Source organism: Peromyscus eremicus, chromosome 7 (genome assembly GCF_949786415.1).
Source record: "Peromyscus eremicus chromosome 7, PerEre_H2_v1, whole genome shotgun sequence".
NCBI lineage: Eukaryota > Metazoa > Chordata > Mammalia > Rodentia > Cricetidae > Peromyscus > Peromyscus eremicus.
In genome coordinates, this window is record NC_081422.1 from 70,151,266 (window position 1) to 70,178,397 (window position 27,132).

At 38.3% G+C, this 27,132-nt stretch overlaps 1 protein-coding gene across 2 annotated transcripts in view; it reads left to right on the forward strand.

The window, feature by feature from the left end:
* Positions 1 to 27,132, forward strand: part of Bmp5 (bone morphogenetic protein 5) — a 121,879-nt gene that overhangs the window by 45,436 nt on the left and 49,311 nt on the right. For both annotated transcript variants that reach the window (XM_059267015.1, XM_059267016.1), the window contains exons 2-3: positions 5,112 to 5,304; positions 18,220 to 18,368. In XM_059267015.1, the coding sequence (XP_059122998.1) occupies positions 5,112 to 5,304; positions 18,220 to 18,368 (342 nt within the window). The remainder of the gene's footprint in view (positions 1 to 5,111; positions 5,305 to 18,219; positions 18,369 to 27,132) is intronic.

Below are 27,132 nucleotides of genomic sequence, written 5' to 3' on the forward strand. Positions count from 1 at the left end.
TTCATTCTTGCTTCATACAAAAGAAATAATGTGTATACGTTTGGGGAGTGAAATGGTCTCCACTAGAGCACAGAGTTGTATTCTGTGTTCTCCAATTCCCTTGGATAAATCTGAGTTTGATTTCAACGAGCTAAGTCCCTTCTGTTGATGGTTTTGTTTTATGTATATAGTCATTAAGAGAATCTTTTGTGTTTTTATTAACATACATTAATTATACATAGTAATGGATTTCAGTCTGGCATTTTCATACATGTACATGGTGTATTGTGATCAGTCATATTTACCCATCCCCTTCCTGAGTCCTCCTCCAACTTTGACTGATCTCAGTCCTCCTCCTGACATTCACATCTCTCCTTCTACTTTTCTGTCTTTTTATAAAAGCTTTATTTTATGTTTACTTATGTGTGTGTATGTGTCTGTGTGAGAGTTTGTGCGTGGGAGTAGTGTCTGCAGAGGCCAGAAGAGGTGGCTGGATGCCCTGTTGCTGAACTTATAGGCAATTGTGAGCCATCCAACATGGTTGTAGGAAATGAACTCCACAAAACCACCCAAACACTCTAAACCACTTTGCCATCTCTCCAGCCTTCTTTCATGTCTTCCCCCACCCCCAATGACTCAGTGACTTTCATTAGGATATTGGGGCTGCTCATAGGAACATGGGTAAGAGTTTACACGATCCTGGGTGTTTCACCAGTAGTTACACCAGTGAAGAAAATGTTTCTTCTCTCATCAATCATCATTTGATGTATAAATCCTCAGGGAGTAGTAGGGTACCATGAACCCTCTAGACTCCATGACAGGATGTGGAAGGGTCCCATAAACTTAACTTCTGTGAGTTCAATTGTGAAAACCACCACCAACAAAAGTACATGCCCCAGAAGTCAGTATTTTAGCTCCCCCCATCTTGGTTGTGATCTTACATTCTTTCCACACCTTCTTTAATATTTCCTGAGCTTTGGAGGGGATTATAAAATGAAAGAACTCTTTTTCCTCAACAAAATAGAATTATGGATTTCATAGTGATTTGAAGGTTTTGATCCAGTGCAACAGACTTTATTAAAAATGATAGAAAAAAGGGTGATGAAACCACTTGCATTTAGTTGATTCAACAAACACGTTAAGGAGTAAGTAAAAGGAAAACATCTAGGATAATATGGCTATAAAAGCTGACAACAGAATAAAAATTTCTGCTTTTTGCTTTTTTTTTTTTTTACTTTTTATCTTTTAATTTTCCCAAGCCATTTAACACAGTGGTTTATAATGTATTGTAACCATTAACAATGTTTAATATTTACCAAGTTGTCACAACATGAAAGAGGGAAGACTTTGCCTTGAAGAAGATTATATTTAAGGAATATTAATTGTATGTATATTTCTGTTTTTTTTAAAAAAACTACATTGAGATTTTTATTTTTCAAGAGGATCTCATGAAGAAGTTAGAGGTACAGAGCAATCCAGCTGGATAGTTACAAACATTTCAAAATTGAAAGCAGTTACGTTTCAAAATATAATTATGATACAAGTGTAGTGTTGGGCATCTTGAACATTTATGTAAGGTTTATAATGATGTCTCAAAGTCAGATATCTGTTACCACCTAGTTGTCATTATCTAATTTCTTATTTTTAATTTAGAGATATTAATATTTGCCACCTTCTAGAATTATCTTTGTAGAAACCCAAATTATCTTGTTGGATATTTTTGGACATCATTTGGAGCTGAAGTCCATATAAATAAGTCTTTTCCCATCATTATCTTCAACGTCCCATGAAATTTCTATTGCTGTTCTCATCAGAGAATATAAGACTGTGAATCACTAGACACATTTACAATACAATTTTATTCTGTGTGGTATACCTAAAACAAATTTCATTAAACTCTGAACGTTTGTCTTCTTGAGGGTTACACAGCCTAGCCTCCAGAACAGTAGATGACACATATAACATGAATACAAATTATCTACATTTTAGAAATACATACTTTAGATTGGATTCTACAAAGCTCACATCTCAGCTCTTATGTCCAGGACTATGGTATGAGTTTTGACTTCAATTTCAATCACAAAATCATTGTTAAGGAAAACGTGATTAATGGTTGCTATACTTTAGAATGCCTGATGTTGCCTCACAGAATGGAGAAAATGTATTTGTATGACAGCCTGATGTGCTCTGTGGGGAGTGACCCTCCAGGCTCAATCACACCAAAAACAATCCAGACTCAAGGATCTCTGTCCAATGTCCAGTGAGTACATATCACCATGTATGGAACTACTTACATATGATCTAGGAGGGAGTTACTCAGATAAATACAGACCTTCTACAGCAAAGCAATACATATTTAGATAAACCAGGACAGATAGAGAATTTAAGTCACATTATACCAGTTGACTTCCAGTTTAGTCATCAAATGAGGCTGAAACCAATCTTCATTTTATAGAACTCTTTAGACATTAGAGTTGTTAATTCAAGATTTTTATTCCTGTACTAATAAGATAGGAGAGATCATAGCGTGTAAGTGGAATCAGCAGGTCTGTCGTTGGCAACCCTGGACAAAACTTGTTTCACATTACTCTTTGTTTCCCCATGTTCAAAATGAGAAAGGCAGCTCTATGTTATAGGTTTCACACAGCAGAATATATTAATTTGTTCCATATAAATGCTATTAACTATTGTCAAGGTATTACCTTACCATCTCCCCTTTATATCTGCCCTCTGCCCTTGCAATCTCCCCCACAAAATGCAATAAAACAAAATATAAAAGAAAAAAAATCTCACTGTAGAAGCTGTAGTGTGACACAGTGAGTCACACAGTAAACACTTTAGTCCATACATCTTGACTTAAAAGTGTTCATTGCAATGAGTCATTGGTCTGGTTCAAGGCCTCTGGCTTCTGCTACAATATTGACAATGGGACACTTCTTGGATATCCTGTTGCTGTCCTGCGTCGTGGAGAGCCCATAGCTTTGGATCTGCAGGACCCGCCCCTTCATGTGCTCCAGCAGTTCATAGATGGGGTAGACATTGGGGTGGGCCAACTCATGGTTCTGGTCCTGGGTGATAGCTGAGTTGGTCAGTCCACCAACTTTCCCTCATCATCACCACCAGGGCGAGTTCTCCAGCACTGCCCTGGCTAGCTCATTGAATGCAGCAGGCAGCAGGGGGTGGGAATAGTTCCTCTGCTCTGATGCCCTCAGTCAGGGCTCACCTGCTCACCCAAACCACCAGGGCCAGCTCTACTATGGTGCCCAGGTGTGTGCAGGGTCCACTCTCCCGAGTAAGGGGTGAGGGATGAGGAGGGCATCTTTCCATCGTTCACACCATCATATGGCAGAGGAGGGTGGGGCAGGACCATTCTCCGGCTCTCAAACCCTCTGGGCCAGCTCACCCATGCCCCTGCCAACAGGGTCAGCTCTACTGTGCTCTCCAGGTGAGGTGCAGGGCCTGCTCTCCTGAGTGCTGCAGCCTGACGGGCAGGGCCAGTTCTCCAGCTCTCATGACCTCAGGATCAGCTCTCCAGCTCTCATGACCTCAGGGCCAGCTCTCCCACCTGCCATAGGCAGTGAGGGGAAGGTGGGGTTGATGAAGGCATCTCTCCCTTGCCTATGGTCCCGCATGGCAGATGAGGGGCTGGGCCAGCTCTCCCATGCTCATGTTCTCAGGGCCGGCTCACCTACCCCCCCCCCCCCCCCCCCCCCCCCCGGCAACAGCATCAGCTCTACTGCTAACACAATTTTTAAAATTTATAAATCTGGCACTTATATGTATTTTTTTTATATTTTTGTACTAAAATTTTATCAGTGACACAAGTCATTGGGAAAAATTTAAATTACTGTTGACAGTAATTATGAAATGCCTGAAATATTGTATATTATAGCAGTTCTTTGTTTTGTTTTTACAACATGATCCCATATTATTCTAATTAAAATTTTGAAAAATCAATAAACAGAAAAATTTAAGTCCATAAAATAATAGTGAATGTCCCTAAATTAATCCTTTTTTTTTTTTTTTTTTTTGTAGCTAACTCATTAGGAAAGCTGTGATAGCCACTAGGAGACTGCCAGACAGTACACTAAGTCATATCAGGTTACAATGTATTTGTGTTCTAAATCCCTCAGCATTTTTTACTATCCTTGGGAGATCTCTATCTTTTATTTCATTTGTCAGAAAGATAGCTAAAGAAGGGAGCTCGTCTCCTCTTCAGCCTGAGTGAGATGAGACAGGGGTCTTTAGATGTTACACTTTGCTAGAACAATCATTCATGAAAAAGCCTCAAGGTATAGGAAAGTATTTAATTCACAGAAGTAAATGAATAAATAACCATCCTGCACCTGGGGAACTCAGCTCAGACGTGATCCTTCTTTTGGTATCCATTGCAGTCAGGTGGAGGGAGCTGCTTTGGTATCCTGTCCCACAGAAGCAATGTTGCTTACTGGCTGCTTCACAAAGATGCGAGAAGGATTTTGGATTTTTTTTTTCTGTGAAGGAAGGATCACCATTAGAGGATATGTATTTAACTTGAAACATTAGACAGTGCATACATCACAATTACACCATCGAGGCATCACATGATGAATGTGAGTGCTGTTTTTATGGATCAGCTAAAAATAAATTTGGTTGAAATCAGAAAAAGAACTTGCTTTATTTATTCGTCTACGAAACTGCCACCAATAAGGTCCCGTGTTACGGACGCTTCCTCCTCCTCCCTTCTTTCCTCTGTGGCTGAATGAAACGTCACCACTGACTTCACTTGGAACTCCGCAGGCTTCTGTAACATCTTTTAAATTCCTGTATGAAACCTATGTTCCAGTGCTTGATGCATATTGGCAATCACTTTACGACCTTCATTTTTAAAAACATTTTTGGACAGTCTTTCCATTTAGGATCCAGGAATTGGTATAAAACCAGACAGTTATATTGCATTTGAGCTAAAAGGCTATTGGTCTGTGGAATTTCCTTTAGCTGGGAACACCTATGAGTCTGTGGTTTCAGTGTTTTCACAGTTTTATACTGTCCTGTTTGTTTTCACTTTGAAAGGCAGAGAATTTATCATGAATTTCCATATTTTATGAAGGGCTAACATTTTCCTTTCTTCATTCCTTTAATTTTTTTTTCAGTTGAAAGAGACAAGGACTTTTCTCATCAGAGAAGGCATTACAAGGAATTTCGGTTTGATCTGACCCAGATTCCACACGGAGAAGCAGTGACAGCGGCTGAATTCCGGATCTATAAGGACAAAAGCCACCATCGATTTGAAAATGAAACAATTAAGATTAGCATCTATCAGATCATCAAGGAATACACAAATAGGTATCAACGTCATATTAATTATAATTTATCCTAGCAAACAAAGACTGACTTTTACTTTAGAAGCCATTGACAAACTGTATGATTCACAGTATGCTTTTCTTGGGTGAAGGGAGATTCTGAGCCAGGTAGAGGTCCATTGAAAAGTAAGACTCAGGAGCTGCTGAGGTGGCTCAGCAGTTAAGAGTTCTCAATCTTGTAGAGGACTAACATTTGCCTCCCAGCACCCATATCAGGTGGTCCACAACCACCTTTAACTCCAGCTCCGGGGAATCCGAACCTGTCTTCTGACCTCCTTTGGCACCTGATACACATGTGCATACAAATACACAGATAGACACATATACATAAATGAAATTTGAAAATATGTCTAAAATATAAAAAATATTAAAAATTCCTCCAACAGTTTACATATTTTTCTACTATTGACCAATCTGTGTACCAAAACAGTATCTCTATATAGTCTTTCTTTCTTGGGCTTTTGTCTCATTTTGTAAATTTGCCTTCCAGTCCAGAAAATTTGTATTTTATTCTATCTACATAAAAGTTTCATATAAATTATTTAAATAATATTGTATTCTTGTACTCAGAGAAGGACTAGTTTGCTGGGTAAAAGGTGGGTTATTATATAATTAGTTATGTGTATTTTGAATAAAGATAGTTCTACTTATATTAGCATTTGACAAACAACCAGTATATATCCTGATGAAAGATATTTGAGAACTGTATGAAAACAGATGATAGACCAAAGCATTAAATATATGAAAATGTCACTGATAACTGAATGTAAATGAACCATCAAGTATGAACTTCTGATCTTTAATCTAACACAGAAATCATGTGGATAATACCTTTCATCAATGATTAGTTATCTTTGTTGGACAATTGACATGTTATAGCAAGATGCTCTTTCTCTGCCAGTAGCTTCCACTCATGAGATCAAACCTTTCTTATGGTGAACCACTATGTCCTTTGGTGAGGCAAATACTTAAGGGTCAGTGTCATGTTCCTTTTTACCTTGATATCTCTTTATAGTTCTCTAATATAGTTTTTAGATGTATCTTGTTATTCCACTGTAATAGTTTCCCAAAGAACATTCCATTGGTCTCTCACAATACTGAGTGAAGATAAAAGGCTGAGGTCAAATACCTCCCTTAGACAACCTGGAGAAGGCTCATAATGCAAAACAGAAAGTCTTAGTCAGGCTCATGGTTACAAAAGCTATTAATTTTCTTTTAGCTGGTCTTCTTCAAATTATTTGTTAATTGAATTTTGGATGTGTAGCACTTATTAATATTCCATGGAACACTAATTAAAAAGGGTCATTTTAATAAATATTACTCTATATGCACTGCTATTTTTTTAAGAGTACTAATAAGAAAATCAGAAAGATCCATGTCATTTTCTTTTTTTTTTTTTTTTTTTTTTTTTTGTTTTGTTTTGTTTTTCGAGACAGGGTTTCTCTGTGTAGCTTTGCGCCTCTCCTGGAACTCACTTGGTAGCCCAGGCTGGCCTTGAACTCACAGAGATCAGCCTGGCTCTGCCTCCCGAGTGCTGGGATTAAAGGCGTGTGCCACCACCGCCCGGCCCATGTCATTTTCTTAACATTAGTAGTTGTTGGCCATGGGTGAATATATTTTTTTTAAAAATCTTACTATAATGCTAATTTTGCTCAATGATTTTTTTTGTGCTTTTTGAGATAATCTCTTGTATATAGTTCAGCCTAGCTTAGAACTTACAGATCTGTCTCTGCCTATCAAGTGATGGAAATTTCAGGTGTGGCTCATAATGTCCAGCCAGTGGTTCTACTTACAAAATTAAGGCACAGGGCCTACACATGTAATGAGTCCTAGAAAACATCTGTTTTGTATTAAGTAATGGTAGTATCTTTTAGAGCCAAGTGAAATTTGAAAATAGTATTTTGAATATTACTTAATATTTCTACAACTAGATAATCTTATCTTACTTATAACTATTTTTTCTACAATGGAAGGAAGAGTATTGTGTTTGTTTTCATCCTCAGCACTATTAACTTGTTTGATCTGAATTAATATTGTGACATTGCTATCATTTATGGTGGGGAGCCATGTGGATTTTAATGGATATTAAGTTGTACTTGGTTATTTAATATCTCAAGTCTTTTTCAAAGGAATCCTTGATTTACCTGGTATTACTCATTGGTAATATTTTGATTGACTCTAAATATAGATTTTTTTAATTGACAAAAATAAAAAGACAACTTTTATTCGGGTCCTGCTACAGTTTTGAGGTTGAATGTCCCTCAAAGACCCATATGTTAAAAGTGTGATCTTCAGCATGGAACTGTTGAGGGGTGCTCTAGGTCTTTAAGAGGTCATGGGAGCTTTACTAGAGATCCTCTTTCAATTGGGGGATTGCCTTGAAGAGGAATGTGGGACCTTTACACTGTGTTTGTTCATACATTTACTCATGACTGATGAGCAGCTGGTTCAGCTGCAGGATCTTACATGCTGTATTCCTTCAGACAAGGTTCCAAAGGTATTTATTGAGCCATTTGATCAGGGCTGACTGGAATTGATAAAATTACAAGTCCAAACAACTCTTTTCTATTTATACATTTATTATTTTAATTATTTCATTGTAATAATGGAAAGCTGACCAGTACGAGTCAACTGTTCGTTTTGCTCAGGATATTTTTGCACACACACACACACACATAGAGAGAGAAGGATAGAGAGAAACAACTTTGTGTTATATATATGTTAAGTAGAATTCCCAACCCCTCCTCAGTTAGAAGGACCAACACCAAAATATGAGGATTTAAAAATAAGTCTCTCTTGTATTTCTCAAGCTGTGGAAGGAATTTTTCCCTAGTGAGAACTAAGAGTTAATTCTCTTTATTTATTCTATTGAATTTTTCATACTAATTTGACTTTAATTCTGTGAGAGAAGAACCAAGTTAAAAATTCCTCATTTCCACATCATATGATCACAGTTAAAACAGAAAGAATTGCAATACAAGAGTAATTTTAAAATTCAAATAAATCTTTGAAATAATTAACTCTTGTTCCACACACACACACACACACACACACACACACACACACACACACATGCTGTTCCTTAAAGAACTAAAATGGAGGTAGGAAAAGAAAATAATATCTCATGTTTTCAAAATATATGTCATCCCTCGAAGCTTTCATCATCAAACTTGTAACTTTGTTTTTTTTTGTTTTGTTTTTAGAGACAGGGTTTCTCTGTGTAGTTTTGGTTCCTGTCCTAGATCTTGCTCTGTAGTGTAGACCAGGCTGGCCTTGAATGATCTGCCTCCCGAGTGCTGGGATTAAAGGCATGCGCCACCACTGCCTGGCCCAAACTTGTAACTTTTTTAACGTAGAATTTTCAGTAAAACCCAGAAGTAATTGAAATCCTCATGGTCTGCACTTTTTAGTTCAGTGTCTCTAATGGTATGTATGCATTATCTTATATGGGAGTTCACTGTCCCTAGGTACTGCTTGTGTGTGTGTGTGTGTGTGTGTGTGTGTGTGTGTGTGTGTGTGTGTGAATCCTCGCTATCATTCAGACTGATATTTTGAGTATGTTTCACATTCGAGATCCCAGCTGATCTATTAACCAGCTAGTCTGTGAATCCTCCATCAGTGTGATTACAAAAGTGGACAGAGCCGTTATATCATCTGCATCCCCACTTGTTTGTTCTATGTAACTTACAACTCTTTACATTATATATTTCATTCCTACCATCTCTTACATCCATGATTTATGCTTATACATATTTAAATGTGTGCAATTTGAAGACGTGTTCTGATAGGTATCCAAGTCTTTATTTTTCCTGCTCAAGAGGTAACACATTTTTCTATCATTTCATTTATTTTAATCGTTTTATATAAAACCAACAGCTCCAAATTCCATATAGAATGCACTGCTCTTCAGTCACACCTCATATATTGACATTATTGAGAAATGAGGTTTCCACACTATTAAATTTTCCAGATCATGCAGCTGAGCGCCACACGCATGCTTTTGTTGAGCAGGCACAGAGGACCTAAGGCAGAGTAAATAAGATCTCAAAAGCTCATAGCCTGGGGGACACGGGATGTGGAGAGCCTGCCTCACACCGACTTTAATAACAATAATACAATGTGCTAAGAACTATGATGTAAGTATGCACTAAGTGATGTGGAAACATGAATGAAAGGAAATGAATTCTTCATGTGGGTGGGTAAGGGGTCTCAGGGGAGGGCTCTAGGGGCTTACCTTTCAGGATGGATAGGAACTTTTTATAGACTGATGAAGGGGTGGATTTTAACTTTAAAATATTATACATTGAAACGTTAAGAGGCCTAACTATCTAATTAATTAAATAATATACAAATGATATGATCAACAGCAAAATAGGTAGTGATTCATTTAATGGCCACTTACTGTGTCTGGTGCTGTACCGAAGTGCTACATTTGAATTAGAAATCACACACACACACACACACACACACACACACACACACACACACCCTCCCCTCCCCCTTTCTCTCCCACTCCCAAAGAAAATGAGCTTTTTAGGAGTCAACATTTTTTCCTAATGACTACTATGGACATAAATTTCTGTCATCCCTTGTAAAGGTTTTAGGCTTGACCGCTCTCCATCATTAGCTTCCTCCTCTCCTTGGTGTGTTTAGTTCAGCTGTCTTCATCCTAGTTCACAGTCAGCTTCCCGTTTGCACCCTCTCTCCCCCTTCTTGCTTCTTTAAGATTTGGAATTCTTCTGTGGACATTCTTCCAAATATATGTATGTTGACAGTTTCTACACTGGAAGATTTCCTGGTCCCTTGAGGAGAGCAGAGCAGGACCCTCAGAGGAGGCTGTGCTGACTCCGCCCAGGACAGACAGCCCTCAAGCACAGCTTACACTTCTTAGTATACAGGGATCAAGCTTTATTATATCAGCGGTTCTCAGCCAGGGCCACATGGCTCCCTAGGGACCATTTGTCAATGTCTGAGGGTAATTTTGGTTGTCTCAATAGCAGGGATGGTGTGGGAGCTGTGTGTACACATTGAATGTGTGGGTATGCTGAATTTGCATAGAGGACCCTGCTAAACCTTCTAGAAGACCCAGGGCATCTCTCTTAACCAACAAATAATGATCTGATCCCAAATGTTCATATTTCCAAGGTTAGGAAGTTCTGCTCCAATGGAAGATTTAAACTATAAACATGAATGTGGAAATGATGTGGTTCAGAAAACAGCAAATCTCTTGATTTTTCCCTGAAGGTTTCTCGGGTGGATCATAAGACACACCACATTTTCCTGAGCTCTAGAGAAGTCACCCTGGGCACAGTGTTCATTTTTTGGGGGTTGAAAAATGATTGGATTGTCTGTGAAATGATTTTATCTCCTTTTTTTCTTATTGACTTGGAGGAACTTCTGTATATTTACTGGGTAGCACATAAACAATTAGAGATTCTTTTGCAGGGTAAAATAGGGTATAATGATATTTGAGAATTTACTAAATATTAAACATTTATTGAACCAGGTGGCAGTGGTGCATGTCTTTAATCCCAGCACTCAGGAGGCAGAGCCAGGCAGATCTCTGTGAATTTGAGGCCAGCCTGGTCTACAGAGCGAGATCCAGGACAGGCACCAAAACTACACAGAGAGACCCTGTCTTGAAAAACCAAAAAAGAAAAAAAAATTATTGATAATCTAAAACCCTACAATATAAAAATAATGATTTTCTTAATAGAAATACAACTTAACATTATTTCAATAATGATTTACATTAATTTCAGTTAATATTACTCTTATCTTTTTTAAAGACAGGGCCTATGTGGCCTTGGCTGGCCTGAAATTCATTATGTAGATGAGGCTGGCCTCACACTCACAGAGATCTTCCTGTCTCTGCCTCCTGAGTACTGGGATTAAAGGCATGTGCTACCATGCCTGGTTGCTTGACCAATTTTTTATTTAAACATTTGAAACATATCATAGAATCAGATATTCTGTAACAATGATACTCATGATTTTCAGAATTTTAAAAGTCCATGTTTGTTTTGTATGAAATTAGGGTCATCTGAAAACATCAATCAGTAAACAATCCAAGCTTTAACCTTTTCCCCATATTTTTCTTTTATTTTGAGATTATAATATAGTTATATTATTTTCCCCTTCCTTCTTCTCCCTTCAAGCCCTCCCATATACCACTCCTTGCTATCTTTCAAATTAATGGCCTCTTTTTTCACTGTTGTTACATGCATATATGTTTATATGATATATATGTATGTATAATATATTTATATTCCCAAATATAACCTATTAGTTTATATAATGTTCTTGTATGTATGTTTTCAGGGCTATTTCGTATCGAATAACCAACTGGTGTGCTCTTCCCAGGAAAAACTATTTCTCCCATCCTCTGCATTTCTTTATTGTCTGTTCATTGTGTAGTGATGAGGCCTTGGGGGCTTTCCCCCATCCGCACTGGCATGTCCGTGGCTTTCCCCCATCCACATTGACATGTTTGTGGCTTTCCCCCATCCACACTGGCATCTCCATGGCTTTCCCCCATCCACACTGCTGGGCATGTCCGTGACTGTCCCCCATCCACACTGGCATCTCCGTGGCTTTCCCCCATTCACACTGGCATCTCCATGGCTTTCCCCCATCCACACTGGCATCTCCATGGCTTTCCCCCATCCATACTGGCATGTCCATTGGTGTCATCCTTGTATAGCTCATGTTTAGGCATGGTGAGACTTTATGGGTATAGTTTCTGGTGTTACTAGGAGACACCATCTCACAGCAAACTCCCTGCTCCTCTATCTTTTACAGTCTTTCAGTTCCCTCTTCTGCAGTGTTCCCTGAGTCTTAGGTGTAGGAGTGTTTTGTAGATGTACCCATTGGGACTGGGCAAACTTTTAACTTTAAGACAAAAAAAAAATCAGAAATTATCATTTATTATTGTGACATATTTTGTTAATGTGCTCAATACTAGAACCGTTGATTACTTCCTCAATTCCGTGGTGGTGATGTTTATGTGAAGAGACATCACGTTTTTTGTTTGGTAATTGATTATGTTGCCAGTTGAGTCCCTGACCTGATCTCCTTGCGTCATGGACTGTGATATGGAAGTGTAAGTGAGTTATGATTTTTCTAGGCTTGATAAGTTATTCAAGGAAATATGTTGTGAAAGAAGATAAAATAGTTTCAGTTCTAAAAAGCTTGGGAAATATGGAGACATCACAGTACACTGTAGAGATGAAGTAGAATCGCAAATGTTCTGGCAGTGTCTCCAAGCTTCCCTTGACCACACTTTGTTTTACTATAACATGTCCCTGTAGCAGGGTCCTTGCTGTTGTTCCCTTTGGGGGTGGGGGTCAAGTAGGCACAGAGTCAATGGCACACAGACTCCAGGAGAATGTCGAAACAACAAGCTCAGTTTATTCAGTTAAAGGCAAGCCTTATATACCCTCCACCCCTCCCTGGGGGGAGGTCTGATGAATATGTATCTGCTGGTGTGATATGGCTGCCTCTCATTGGTCCAGGTCATCTCCAGATCATGTTTTAGCTGCTGTTGCTAAGGCCCTTAGGTAGACCCTGGCTGGCTCTCAGAAAGTATCTTTTTCACTTGTTTAGGCCGGCTAGCCCTCAAGCCTGTTAGGGATGAGTTATCCCATATGTCCCTTCTAGGCTGAGCATGTGTTTGAACTCTTCTCCTTCAACTGGTAAGGTTGTTTTGGTAGGAAATGAAGGTAGGAGGGGGCATGCTGCTGAATTAAGTGGAGGAATGGGGGCGGGCCTCAAGGCTCAAATAGCCTCACTTCCTGTCTGCGCTTTGCTTCACTATTGTGGATTGAATGTGACTAACCAGAGCATGTTCCTGCAGCCACGTCTTCCCTACACTGCCGTAATTGACTGTGTCTCCTTAAATTGTAAACCAAAGGAATGCTTTCTCCCTCAGAGGGTTTCTGTCCCAACAAGAAGTAAATCAACTGATATATATATCCCATATAATATATCTGTTTATATATTAATAATATATTATTGGATAATATATTAAATTATATAGTAAATTTACTAATTTTATAATATATCTTAGTTAATTATTATACATATATATAGAGAAAGATTGAGATCTGTATATCTACGTAATGTTTGGCAATCAGGAAAATTTCTTACATTATCCATTATTATTGATTATATAGATAGTTTTACTTCTTTGTGATATTTCAAATTAATATTGTTATCCTAATTTGATTTAGGGGTTAAAATCCATTATGAGAAATGTATCAACAAATCTTCCTAAAGTTTAGAGAAATGAATTAATTCACAGATCCAAAATTTTAAGTATAGATTTTAAATGAATTTCCTAAAGGCATTTGCATGATTTCCCTTGAGAGTTATTGTGCCTGGCTTTGGGAAAGTATACTTACAGTGTGTCATTTCAGACTGTGCTGGCTAGTTTCATATCAACTTGCCACAAGCGAGAGCCATTTTGGAAGAGGAAACCTAAACTGAAAAAATGTTCCTATCAGATTGGCTTTTGACCAAGCCTGTGTGGCACACTTTCTTGGTTGATGATTGATGTGAAAGGGATCAGTTCACTGTGAGTGTTGCCTCCCCTGGGCTGGTGGGTGCTGTAAGAAAGCAGGCTGAGCAAGCTACAAGGAGCAAGACTATAAGCAGCCCCCACCTCCATGGCCTCTGCATCACCTCCTGCCTCCAGGTTTCTGCCCTGTTTGAGCTTCTGTCCTGACTTCTTTTTTTTTTTAATTAAGTTTTTTTTTTTTATTCATCTTAACATACCAATCAAAGACCCCCACTTCCCTCCTCCCACCCCTCCAGTCTCCCCCTCCCAACCCAACTCCATTCCCTCCTACAAGAAGATAAGGTAAGGCCTCCCATGGGGAGGTACATCTAGTAGAGGCAGGTCCAAGCCCCTCCCCCTGCCTTAAGGCTGTGTGTGATGTCCCACCATAGGTAGTGGGGTCCAAAAAGCCTACTCATGCACCAGTCTGCCCTGACTTCTTTCCATCATGGATGGTGATATGATAGTGTAGTGAAATAAATCCTTTCCTCCCCAAGTTTCTTTTGGTCACCATGTTTTATCACAGTAATGGAAACTAACTAAGAAATAGAGGACCCCAAAATATTATACCTCTGCTTAAGTGGATGGAAAATACCAATGTGAAATATGTGTCAATTGTACTTAAAAGTAAGCAAGAAAATATATTATCCACAAGCCACACACTATCCTTCATAAAATAATGCAGCAAAATATAATTGGAGATGCCATCTATTGCAAGGAAAAAAGAGTACAAAAAATAAGAGCAGTATAAATATTACTATAATTGTTAGTTTATTATCAAAAGTAACTATATTATCTTATCCATTACCTCTTGTCAAGTGATTTGATTCATAAAGAAATTTTGTATTTGAACTCCAAGTGTGGTGCTATGGACAGATAACTAAGTACATGCTGACTTTAGGGGATATTCAATATTGTCCACCTTAATTTATCTTGTGTTAAAATGATAAATGCTTAGTTGGGCGGTGGTGGCACATGCCTTTAATCCCAGCACTGGTGAGGCAGAGGCAGCTCTGTGAGTTTGAAGCCAGCCTGGGCTACGGAGAAACCCTGTCTCAAAAAACCAAAAAAAAAAAAAAAAAAAAAAGTAAATGATTTGTCTTGTGAAGGTGTATTTAAATGCATCCTATAAGCAATATTATGTAATTATTTAATAAAAAGCCACTCCCACTTGATTCTGTAGCCACTTAGTCCCTCGAATTCCATGCTGGTTCCTCTTTCCAATCCTTCCACTTCCTTATTCACTTCGCAGCCAATTGCAATTAGATTTCTAAAACTCCATTTATTTTTTCTATCATCCATTGATAACCTCACTGCTCAAGGATCTTAAAGACAGGCTTTCTTTCTTCCTGCTTTCCTTAGGATTTTACATTAGTGAACTTTCCATTTCATGTGTGAAAACATCCAAGTAAGTGAGTGTATTGATTTCTTGAGGTTGCTATAGCAAACAACTAAAAGTGTGGCCACCTTAAAACAAGAATTTATTCTTTTTCAGTCAAAGTACCGGCACCGTGGTAGAGCTCTTGACTAGCACGCATGAGGTCCTAGGTTCAGGAAAAAATGTCAAATGAAAACAGTGAGATGGAGTAACAGGTTTATTTTAGACTGTTCAGAGGAAATGATTAGACTTTTCTACTCTTCCTGGTGATAAAAGTTCATGGTAGAGAAATTTTATACTTCAAAGGAATTCACACCTAATTTTGTATAGACTTAGAGAGGGTTTATTTTAAGTTACAATCATGAATGGAATTGCATGAATGAAATCACAGAATAGCTGCCATTGTGTTCATTGATGATATACTCAATGATCCTGAAGCGAATTTTATTGTATGAAGGCAATATAAAAGTTTTTGTATTAAGAGAGAAAGGAGAAATAAAAGAAATTATAAGAATAAAATAGTTTTGTTCAAGACTAGGAAAACACATTGATACCTATGAAATCAATTGAATATAACTCTTCAGAGGGAAACTAGACTAAATGGATTTTTGAAACCATACTTTACAGATTAGTGTATTGCAATTTGTATCAGTGAAATGCAGACATTTAGAGCTTGCACAAGTCATCCTGTGGTATGATTTCCCCTCTAAACATATGCATTAAGTCTATAGTTATTACTGATAATGGACATGTTAGAAAGATTTGTGACTTGACCTTGGATGGTACTTTTTATTTTATGAGAAGATGTTGTAATACAGTTTTAAATAATAGAAAATATCACCTAAATGGCTACCTACAGAACTTTGTTAATTTAACCTATTAAAATTACCCCTTGTGAGGACTCTGGGGAGGTGTCTCTGTTGGCAGAGTGTTTAACACATAAGCTCGAATACTCAAGTTTGGATCCCCACACCCATGTTAACAAAATAAAAGTAAAAAGCTGGTGCAGTGATGCCCAGCTACAATTCCAGTACTGAGGGTCAGAAACAAGATCATCTCTGGACCACCCTAACTGGCTTCTTAGAATCAGGGGTCTCTGGCTGAGCAACAGACCCCATCTCAGAAAATAAAGTGGAGAGTGATTGAAGAAGGCCAAATTTAGGTCTCCAAACACATGCACAAGCATTTATGTAGACACGTGTATACAAACATGCACATACATTCACACATACACGATATGCACAAAGCTATCTCTTTTTATTGTTTTTCAAGTGCTTCAATGGATGGAGTTATCAGTTTTGAAGAAATTATTGGGGCACTATATCATATTTCAAAAGAGAGCTGTCTTGAAAGCTGTGTAGCCCTTGAGTCTTTTCCAAGACACAGTGACTCCTGTTTAAGAAGTAAGCAATGTAGTTAGTTAAAAAGATTACAACTTCAGAGATGCTAGTCAAATAGCTCAACACTAAGGGCAGTCCCTATTTTCTTAGATTTTACTTATTCTATACATTTGATGGCCTTCTCAAGTTAGGAAAGGAAAACGATTGATATTGTCTAAGGGAAATGGATAAAATGGGTCCTGAACACTCAAGTGGTACTGTGTGACTCTTCCCTGCCCTGTACTTCCTGCTCATCAGAAGTCTGTAATCTGCCAAACAGATTCTCAGTGTCTGCAGCCTTTCTATGAACTTTGAGGATTTACAGTGTAATATTAGGTAACTAGATGATTTGACTCTCATAGTCACTTATTTTAATTTCTCTGGTTACTGAGTGAATAGTATAGATCAAGTAAAATTGAAGAAATGAATATACAGTGCTTAAAATATTGAAAATATTGACGTAGAGTTTCACCTTCATGTTCATTAAAAATATTTCAATTTTCAGTTTTTCTAAATTAATTTCTGTGTCTGACTTATACAAAATTTCTTTTCTGTATTTTTGAGATGCCTCTGAAGTGCCATTATACAACTTCTTATGGCATAGCTTTACTTTTCTCTTTATACAGTATGCTTTTTAAAAGATTCAGAATGGTAGGGAAAGTCCATTTAAAAATGATATTAGTGGTTTTTGTTGTTGTTGTTTTTACTTTAGGTTGGAGGAGTTTTGGTGTTTTATAACTGATTAATCTGAGCCCCAATTCCATTAATGTAAAATGACAACTTAAAGATGAAATGCCAGGAGGCAACATTTAGCTCGCTGTCCAGTGGTAGTCGGGAAGGAACAGATAAAGCCATTCTCTGTAATCAACAAACATATGTTGGTAACTTAATAGCACCGTCAAGATTCAAGATGTATTCACAAATGTTAATTGTCGTATCGTTCAGATTGCACTAGTGCATACGCACTTCTGTTCACTGCCATGATTGTTGGAAGGGAAGGTCGACTCACAGAGGACATGAAAGCATGCCACAGTGGGCTGCGCCTCTCCATCATGAGGTTGACCTCTTCATGAAGTGGCACGCTTAGTGACTCCTTCTGGACTCCACTACCCATAAAAGTATTATATTAAAAATGTAAAGTATACAACCATTATCCCTAAAACAGATGCTGATACATCCCCTCCCCGGGCTCCTCCGAGAGTCTGCATTCATCCAAATTGGAGCAGCTACTTTTGTTTCTGTCTCAATTCATTTTAATAATTTTTCTTTTCTGTTTTTAAGGGGTACTAACAGATTGGTTGGAGGGAGCCCTGATGATGACCAGGGACCAAATTAAGACCATTAAGTTAGCATGAAATGACAATGAGAAACAGAAAAATAGAAATTACTTTCAGATATCCCTAATAGGCTCCAGGTTTGGGTTGGGAGGTAGCAATGTCTTACTGTTCATCATTAGAGTCCCCTGTCTCCTTGTCCTTTAACTCCTGTTACTTTAAAAGTGCTTTTGAAATGTTTTCACTTTCTTAGGAGAAATTATGGTCTTCACTCAAACCTTTCATTTATTTTTCATTCCTTTCTTTTTAGGGATGCAGATCTTTTCCTGTTGGACACGAGGAAGACACAAGCTTTGGATGTGGGTTGGCTTGTCTTCGATATCACTGTGACCAGCAACCATTGGGTGATTAACCCACAGAATAATTTGGGTTTACAGCTCTGTGCAGAGACGGGGGATGGTAAGTCCTGACCTGGATGCTTTTAATGGGCTTTGCTTTTTGTGTTATTTAATTGATGCTTCATAGTTATGTACAAGGCAACACATTCCTTAGGATAATGCAAAATATTGATAAATTAACTCACAGAGCTGTATTTATTTTCTATACACGAAATGACTGGATTTAGGCACGGGTGGGGCATGGTAAAAAAGTAGGTACCATTTCTGCTCTCAGGAGATTTTTCAGGCTGGCATTGAAGACCCACGTGGAAACTAGTAAGACTACTACAATATAACCAGTATGAAAAGGGCTACAGACCTATGGCTTGGTTGTGGTTATGGGACATACACATATTTTTATCTGAACGTATGTCTAAAAAGAGAAAGTATATTGAACGTGGTAGGGAAACAAAAGAACTAGCTATTAATAATACAAGGAAGGAGAGGGGATACAGATGGAGTCAGGGTCATGAAAAAATTGTGCAAAGTTGTTAACATGCTGTGATATTTGTTCAAAGACTAATTTGCTCTAGTATCACCTATGGAAGGGCTCATTTTAGGAACCACAGACAAAATCCTAATTATTCTGCACACACAAATGTTCACTGAGGACCTACTAAGTGCTGTGTTCTTTGGTGCTGGAGACACAATGACAGGAAGCATGTGCAGAAATGGCTTGCCATGAGTAAGACCCAAAGTAATGATCACATGGTGATGTTACTGAGCCTGCCGTGGGGTGGGGGAAGAATACAGTGAGTGGAACCGAGCTGTAGTCCTCAAGACAAGGAAGATATGATTAGTGGTAGAAGTTATAGGGATGGACATTTCAGACAAATGGAACAGACTCTGTAGACTGTATAGAAAGAACTTGGGTACAGTCAGATAAGGGCAGAGGCCTAAGCCAATTTTTTTTTCAGAGCTTTGTCAGCCCTTGATCACAGATAGTTCAAATACTGTCATTCAAACCTACACTCCTAGGTCACTCAAAATTTTATGTGTCATGATAGGAGGGTAGAATATGATTATTCAATTTGTGTTAGCTTGTTTTGTAGTTTTTAAATGTTTTAAATACCCTCTGTGGCTCTTCATTATCTCATGCTCTACATCCTTCTAATGTTACGCTTAGGTTCAGAGAGCATGGGGTTTAAAGGGTTTATTGATCAGAAGACATCCTCATTTAAGTTTTGCTGCCTTTGCTTTTTCCCAGAACCAGGCAGTGGGCATTGCACCTAGAATGTGACTCATTTACTTCTCCTCCCTGTAATATACTATCGCCTTCCTTAATAGACTCCACACTGAAATCCAATCAGGGTCTGTCTTGGTCTCTCTCAAAGGAAGTAATAGCTAGCTGTATGTACAAAGATTTCCTGGTGGTCCTGGTTCACCAATAGCCTGTTTGTGACATCATGAACAATGTTCTGACTCCAAAGATTGTGTATGTGGAACGAGGTTGACAGTCACAAATTTAATATGTCACCAGGTTAATCAAGTGAATGTTTCATGTGCCCCCAAATCTTGATCTAAAAAAAATAGTTCCCACTGAAGTGTTATTGAATAGTCTCGAACTCTTCTGCCTCCAATAAAAACTTTCCACAGATTTGCATTTGTAATACTGAATTTTAGAATTTTGTAAGCAATTAAACTACGTTGGACTGTAGAATTTTTTCTAATTATGGATTTGAAATTATTGCTGAAAATCATCAAGTTTAAGTATTATAGATGTGAGCCAAGGAAAAGAACATATTTAGATGACTTTCCAATAATTCTTACAGTCCTAGACTACTGTACACTTATGGTCAGAAATGTGACTGGGAAATCAGCTTTGTGGGGGTGGAGCCAATTGTTTCTTCCTTGGTATGTAGCCCAAAGGAGAGAAATTGAGTTAGTGGTGTGTACTTATCCAAGTGTTCTCCCAGGGGATATGCCTGAAATGTTTAACTAAACAAATCAAGAAATCTATGAAACATGATCAGCCTGCTTGTTTTCTTTTAATTTCCACTCCTCCTCTTACCACACATGCATTTTCTGAAGCTTTGCTTTTTTTCATTCTTCCACTCCACTGCTTTTCTATTTCTTTTACAATTTATGCAATTTAATTTCTGTTTTACTGTCAATTTCTTTTCTCTCGAAGAACTTTATATATTGAGTTTTTAATTGCTCATATTTATTTCTCTTATAGGTCATAAGTAATTATGCCTTAAAGAACTATTATATTATTTATCATTTTGAGCCTAAAACAAACTAGCATTAAACTCTTTTCAAATACTTCAGCTTTTTTGAATTTAAGTTTTTGGTTTGGATCCTACCTTTTGGTGCTTTTTTTGTTTCTAAAGATGTCTAATATGAAGAATATTAAAATAGTTAAATGTTCCAGGCTATCTGATCTTTCATGCATAAATAATCTTTAAGACAATATTTTTTAAAAATAATACAAGCCAGCCGGGCGGTGGTGGCGCACGCCTTTAATCCCAGCACTCGGGAGGCAGAGCCAGGCGGATCTCTGTGAGTTCGAGGCCAGCCTGGACTACCAAGTGAGTTCCAGGAAAGGCGCAAAGCTACACAGAGAAACCCTGTCTCGAAAAACCAAAAAAAAAAAAAAAAAAAAAAAAAAAAAAAAAAAAATACAAGCCAGAAGGGAAATACTTTTCAATATGGCCACACTGGTAAGAGGGACAAAGACATTCAGTGACCCTTGCCCATCCAAGTCTATCTTCAGGGTCTTGACATGAGGATAAGGGTTACATAGAGATACACTTGGCAAAGCAGGACCAGCAGGTGTGGCCACCTGCCCAGCACTGTCTCAGTGCCCATTGTTTTCTTGGAGGTTAGTCTCTATTTTAATATCACTTGGAAAGTTCCTTATTTGGCTGCCACCAGGGTTTTGGCCCTTTCTTCTTCCAGCAGGAGATTTTTGAGAAATTCTCATTTCATGGATTCCATTCTATCAATGATGTGACAACCAAAGAGGGGAGAATAATAATTTCTTTAATATATTAATGCCCCTCCACCATACAGGCTAGATATGTTTTCCCAATCTTGATGTGAAATATGTCCATGTGTGATGCCTGGGGAGATGGCTCAGCAGTTAAAATCACTTGTTGCTCTTGCAGAGGACCTGGGTTTGTTTGCCATCACCCATACGACAGCTCACAAACAGTCTGTAACTCCAGTTTTGGGGGCTCTGGCAACCTCTTCTGGCTCGCATATGCATTTCGTTCATGTGGTACATGGACCTACAGGCCAACAAACCACCCATACAAATAAAATATCAAGTAAGTCTTTAAAGAAATATGCCTCTGTCTGAAACAAATCTCATAAACAGAATATAAGTAAGAGTCCTTGTTAGAACACACTCAGTCAGTGTTAGTTTACCATGTATAAGAACCATTTCTGCAGAAGTCCTTGGTAGATCCACCTTGTAAGTTTGACAGAGAGTCAATCAATGGAGCCTAGGTGGTCTTCAAACATGTGATTCTGCTTCAATTTTGTAAGTGCTGAGATTGTAGGTAAGTACTACCATGCCCAGCATGACTTCATTTCAGTTCTAGTAACTTCCTTCCTTACCTCTGATCAGTGTTCACAAAGACTTAACAGATTAACTCTCTGGTAGCTCCTTTTTTATGGTCCCTCATGGCTGGGACCAGATTTGATTTTAAGCAGAAGTAGAGCACGCATGGCCTTAGGAGAACAAGGACCCTTCTGGTACCTTAGTTTTATTAACTGCAGTCTCATAGCAAATATATATATATATATATATATATATATATATATATATATATGACATTATTTTCCTATAAATAGAATTATCCAGATGTTTCAGCTCTTTGCAGTTTCACTCATTCCCAATGATGGTGTAGGTTCTCAATTAAATTTTATTTATCCTCGCCTATAAAGAAAAATGGCAAATAGGACATTACTTCAAACAAAGCCAACAGACCATCTTTTATTCGCAATATTAGATTGTGGACATATTTTTTAAAGTAAAATTCTTTGTTTTGTTGAGGCATGGCCTTATGTATCCCAGGTTGGCTTCAAATATATTAGGTGGCCAAGGAGATATTCATTGTCTTAGCCTCCTGCCTCTACTTCTGAAATGCTGAGATTACAGATAAGTGCCACTACCCTGGGTATATGTAGTGATGGGATAGAATTCAGGCATGCTAGACAACCATTCTACCACTGACTTGCATCTATACCCCCGGCTTTGGGGTAGGATCTTAAGAAACAGTGGTGAAGAAGGAGAGAATTTTGGGGGTGTGAGGAATAGCAGTGGAAACTGGAGGAGTGATTTATTTCTGGATGAGGAAACAATGTTAATAAATGTATAAAATGGCAATGTGTGGTCTGCTCAGGGGAAAGTTAACCATCTAGAATTGGGTAGAACAACTTTCATGCATAAAAATGGCTCCAGATCCCATTAAGAACGTGAACAGAGTCATGGAAGAAGCATGGAGTCAAAGTCAAGTATAGTATACCCTTGCAACTAGATCATAAGTCTAGGAAAGCATAGTTGTCACTTTAATCAACCATCGGAGCCAATCTATGATTGTGTGTTTGAATGAATATCAGTTTCGTGGTTTCAGGGATTGTGCATCGCTCATTTTTGGTTGTATCTACCATGCTTGGCACAATGCAGGACACATGTATTAAAAAACTGTCTTGAGGGATAGTGAAGTGGCTCAGTGGGTAGAGTCACTTTATGCCACACCTGATGACCTGACTTCAATCCCCAAGACCCCTGTGGTAGAAGGAGTGAACTGATTCCTGCAAACTGTCCTCTAACCTCCATGAACTTGTCATAGTATGTACAGTCCCCCAAATATATACATAGACACACAAAATTAAATGAATAAAATGTAATAAATTATACTTGAAAAAAAGCTATGTTGAAAATGACATAAGTCAGGTCTTTGTGGCCCACATGTCCACAAGAGCAAACCACAGCCCTTTAGATAAATGTCTTCAATCACAAAATGAGGAGAAAGTTCATGAGATATACTATTGAATTTTATTTATCCTCTCCTGTAAAGAAAAATGGGACACAGGCCTAAATATATTTTAGAAATCAAAAGGCTATTGAAATAAAAAGCAGGATTGTGACTCAGAGAACCTGTGGAAACTATGTGATTGTGAAATAATCTTTTTAGAAATTCGACAGTGAGCTGCAATGGATGCCATGAGAGTTTAAGGATATTCTGTTGAATTTTTTCATGCTTAACAGATGATTTTCTGAGCTCCATTTGTTTGTTTCCACAAAACAAACCAAACATTTCAAACATATCTCTTTTTTTTTCTTGCAAAATCCAGAGACTCGCAGACAAATTATTTTATACAATGTACAAAATCATTTTCAAAGTTGTTCATCATTCTTTCATCATGGCTACTAGCTTCTGTGGTAAAAATAGGTACTATTTTTTAAATAGTAAACAGGCTTAAATCTATAACTTAAGACCTCCAGTCTCCTAAATTGTAAAGATATAATTATCTGACTTATGTGGTTCTCACGAACATTTCTAATACATATATGTAATTTTTTTTACCCACATATGTACATAGTTTATTAGATAGTAATTTTAATCTCACTTTTAAGACTTGGATCTCCCTCCAACACCCTATTTTCCATTGTTTGGTACTTTGTGTGTTTAAACTCTCCAAGTAAATTAATTCCTTCTTTTTAAAACACAGATTTATAGAATATTTTAAGGATGGAAAAACAAAGATAGTATTTTGGGGCTCATTAGAATGTTGGTTTAAAAGCCCTGTTTTCAGACATTTTATATTTGGCAATACTCAGGTTGAATTTTGCCAATGACTTTTTCCTCTTTTATTCAAACCTGCTTGTGTGTCAAGGAAAATCCAACTCATATGTTTCTGATTCATTTGTGTTCAAGTCATCAAAATGTTGCTTAGTTAGTGTACTGTTTAATGTCCCCAAACAAGATAAAGTTCTTTTAAAAATAAGCCTATAAAACTATTTGCCTTTGAAGGAAGTCATGGGTCTATTATCCATTATGTCAAGGTAAAACTTTGGGTTTACAGTAGGAGATTTACAAATGCCACTAAATTTTGAACCCGAATCAAGAAAAGACTACTGAAGTATTAATCAAAATTAAATTCCATTGTAATTGATGCATGACAAAGACAGAAATTTATAGTTTATAGATGAATTAGAATTTAAACTTTTGACATTTAATTTAAATGAGATGAAAACTGAATAGTATAACTACTGTAGATATGTATGGCCCATAGGAAGAAGATGGATAGATAGATATTTTAGTTTGGGTTCATATTGCTATGATAAACACCATGACAAAAAGTGACTTGGGGAGAAAAGAGTTTATTTTACCTTATAGTTCCACATTATAGTCTATTGTTGAGGGATGTCAGGGCAGGAACCCTGATGCAGAATTGATGCAGAGGTCATGGAGGAGTACCACTTACTGGCTTTCTCCTCTTGGCTCATCCAGCCTGCTTTCTTACACGTTCCAGGACCACTTGCCCAGGAGGTGGCACCACTGACAATGGGCTGTGCTGTGGGATAATGCTTTTGTACACTGGTTTAATAAAACACTGATTGGCTAGTAGCCAGGCAGGAAGTATAGGCAGAGCAGACAAGGAGAATTCTGGGAAGAGGAAGGCTGAGTCAGGAGATGCCAGCCTGCGGTCCAGGGAACAGCATGTAATGGCACACAGGTAAAGCCACAGAACATGTGGCGACATATAGATTAACAAAAATGGGCTGAGTTTAAATGTAAGAGAGTCAATGGAAAGCTTGAGCTAATGGCCCAGCAGTTTTAATTAATATAAGCCTCTGTGTGTTTACTTGAGTCTGAGCGGCTGTGGATCAGGCAGGACACAGGAAAACTTCAGCCACAGGGCTGGACCTCCTGCATCAATCATCAGTCAAGAAAATGCCCCACAGGCTTGCCTGCAGGCCATTGTGGTAGGGAATTCTCAATTGAGGTTCCCTCTTCCCAAATGACTCTAGCTTGTGTCAAATTAACAAAACTCTAGTTCACGCAAATGACCCCTTGTCAACTTCACACAAAAACACATAACTATTCAACTACCACCTTTCCTTTCTCACTTGTCATCAAGATGGTATGTTAATATTAATATTACAATATAAAAAAATTATCTCAAAATTTAAAAGTCACACAGCATTTAAAAAGTCAAACAACTTTAAAAGGTCATTTTCTTTAAAATATACAAAGTCTCTCTAAAATGCCAAAGTTCTTCTAAAATTACAAAGTCTCTTTTAAAGGCTCAGTGTCGACTGTGGGCTCCTGTCAAATCAAAGTAACAAGTTAAATACTTTCTTATTTCAAGAGGGAAGAGCCAGGGCACAGCTGTAATCAAATCAAAGCGAAACCACACTCTAACAGTGTAAAAATTTCAGCGTTGAGGTCTGGGACCCTCTCACAAACCTCTGAGCCCCAAAGGGCTCTACTTCTCCAGTTCCACAGTTCGCTGCACATGCAGCTTGTCTGTCAGGCTCAGGACGGCTTTACTCCATGGCTGCTGCTGTCCTTGGAGGTCATCCCATGGTACTGGAATCTCTAATATGTTAGGGAATCTGCTGCAAGTGGACTGTTCTTCACTGATAGCCTTTCATGGGTTCTCTTCAGGGACCCTGACCCCGCCACATGGTGCCAATCCTCACCTTTCCCCTACTTCTTCAATCCTCGGTTTTTACTGTGACTAAGACTGCATGTTCAACAATGGCCTCTTTCAGTGCCAAGCCTCAGTGGCTTTCCATGAACCTCTCATGCCTTCAAAATGAGAACTACCTCGGAGATTCTTACCCATTACCAAGTTCGGCTGCTAGTCCAAGGTACAGCCTTGCTCTCTTTGGACCACAGCTTCTATGTGTTAACATGGAGGAAACACTTCCCAGTTAGTCTTTTTTTAACCACAGCTGGTTCTCAGCCTCAGCTGTCCAGTATCAATTTTCCCAGCAAAGCAAAGGTTTCACTTTAGTGGTTCTTAATTCCAAATATCAAATAAATGGCCCTGAGAATCTTGAAGGGACTCTTAAACTTCCCTCTGAAACTTCACCAGCCAGTCCTCCATCAGAAGCACTGCTCTCCAAATAATCTGAGTTCCCACAACAGCTCATTAGGCTCTGAGCACTCAAAGGCTTTTCTAGCCCCAAATTCCAAAGTCATTCATTCCATAATCCTCCCCAGACAGAAGGTGAGGTCTCACAGGACTAGTGCACTCTTGGTACTGATTTCCGTGTTAGTTGGAGTTTCTGTTGCTCTGATAAAACACCATGACCAAAAGCAACTGGGGAGAAAAGGGTTTTTCTCAGCTTACAGTTGCACAGTATATTCTATCACTGAGGGGAAACCAGGGGAGGGATCTGGATGCAGGAGCTGATCCAGAGCCCATGGAGGAGAGCTGCTTACTGGCTTGTTCCTTGTGGCTTGCTCAGCTTGATTCCTTTTACACCCAAGATCACCAGCCCAGGGGTGGGACCATCCACAATAAGCTTGAGCTCTCCTACCTCAATCATTGCTCAAGAAAATGCTCCCAAGGCTTGCTCACATGCCAGTCTGGTGGGAGATGTTTTAATTGAGCTTCCCTTTTCCTAAACGACTCTACCTTGTGTCAAGTGGAAAGAACACTAGCCAGCACAATAAATTAAAATCTTATCTCTGATAAAACATTTACAATCTTAGTCATAACAACAAAAAAATGAATGTAATAGTGATCATTGGAAGAAGTGCAGAGCTACCTTGGATGGAGGTGCCAGGCACCCAGTAGGGTAGGAATCAAAGTCT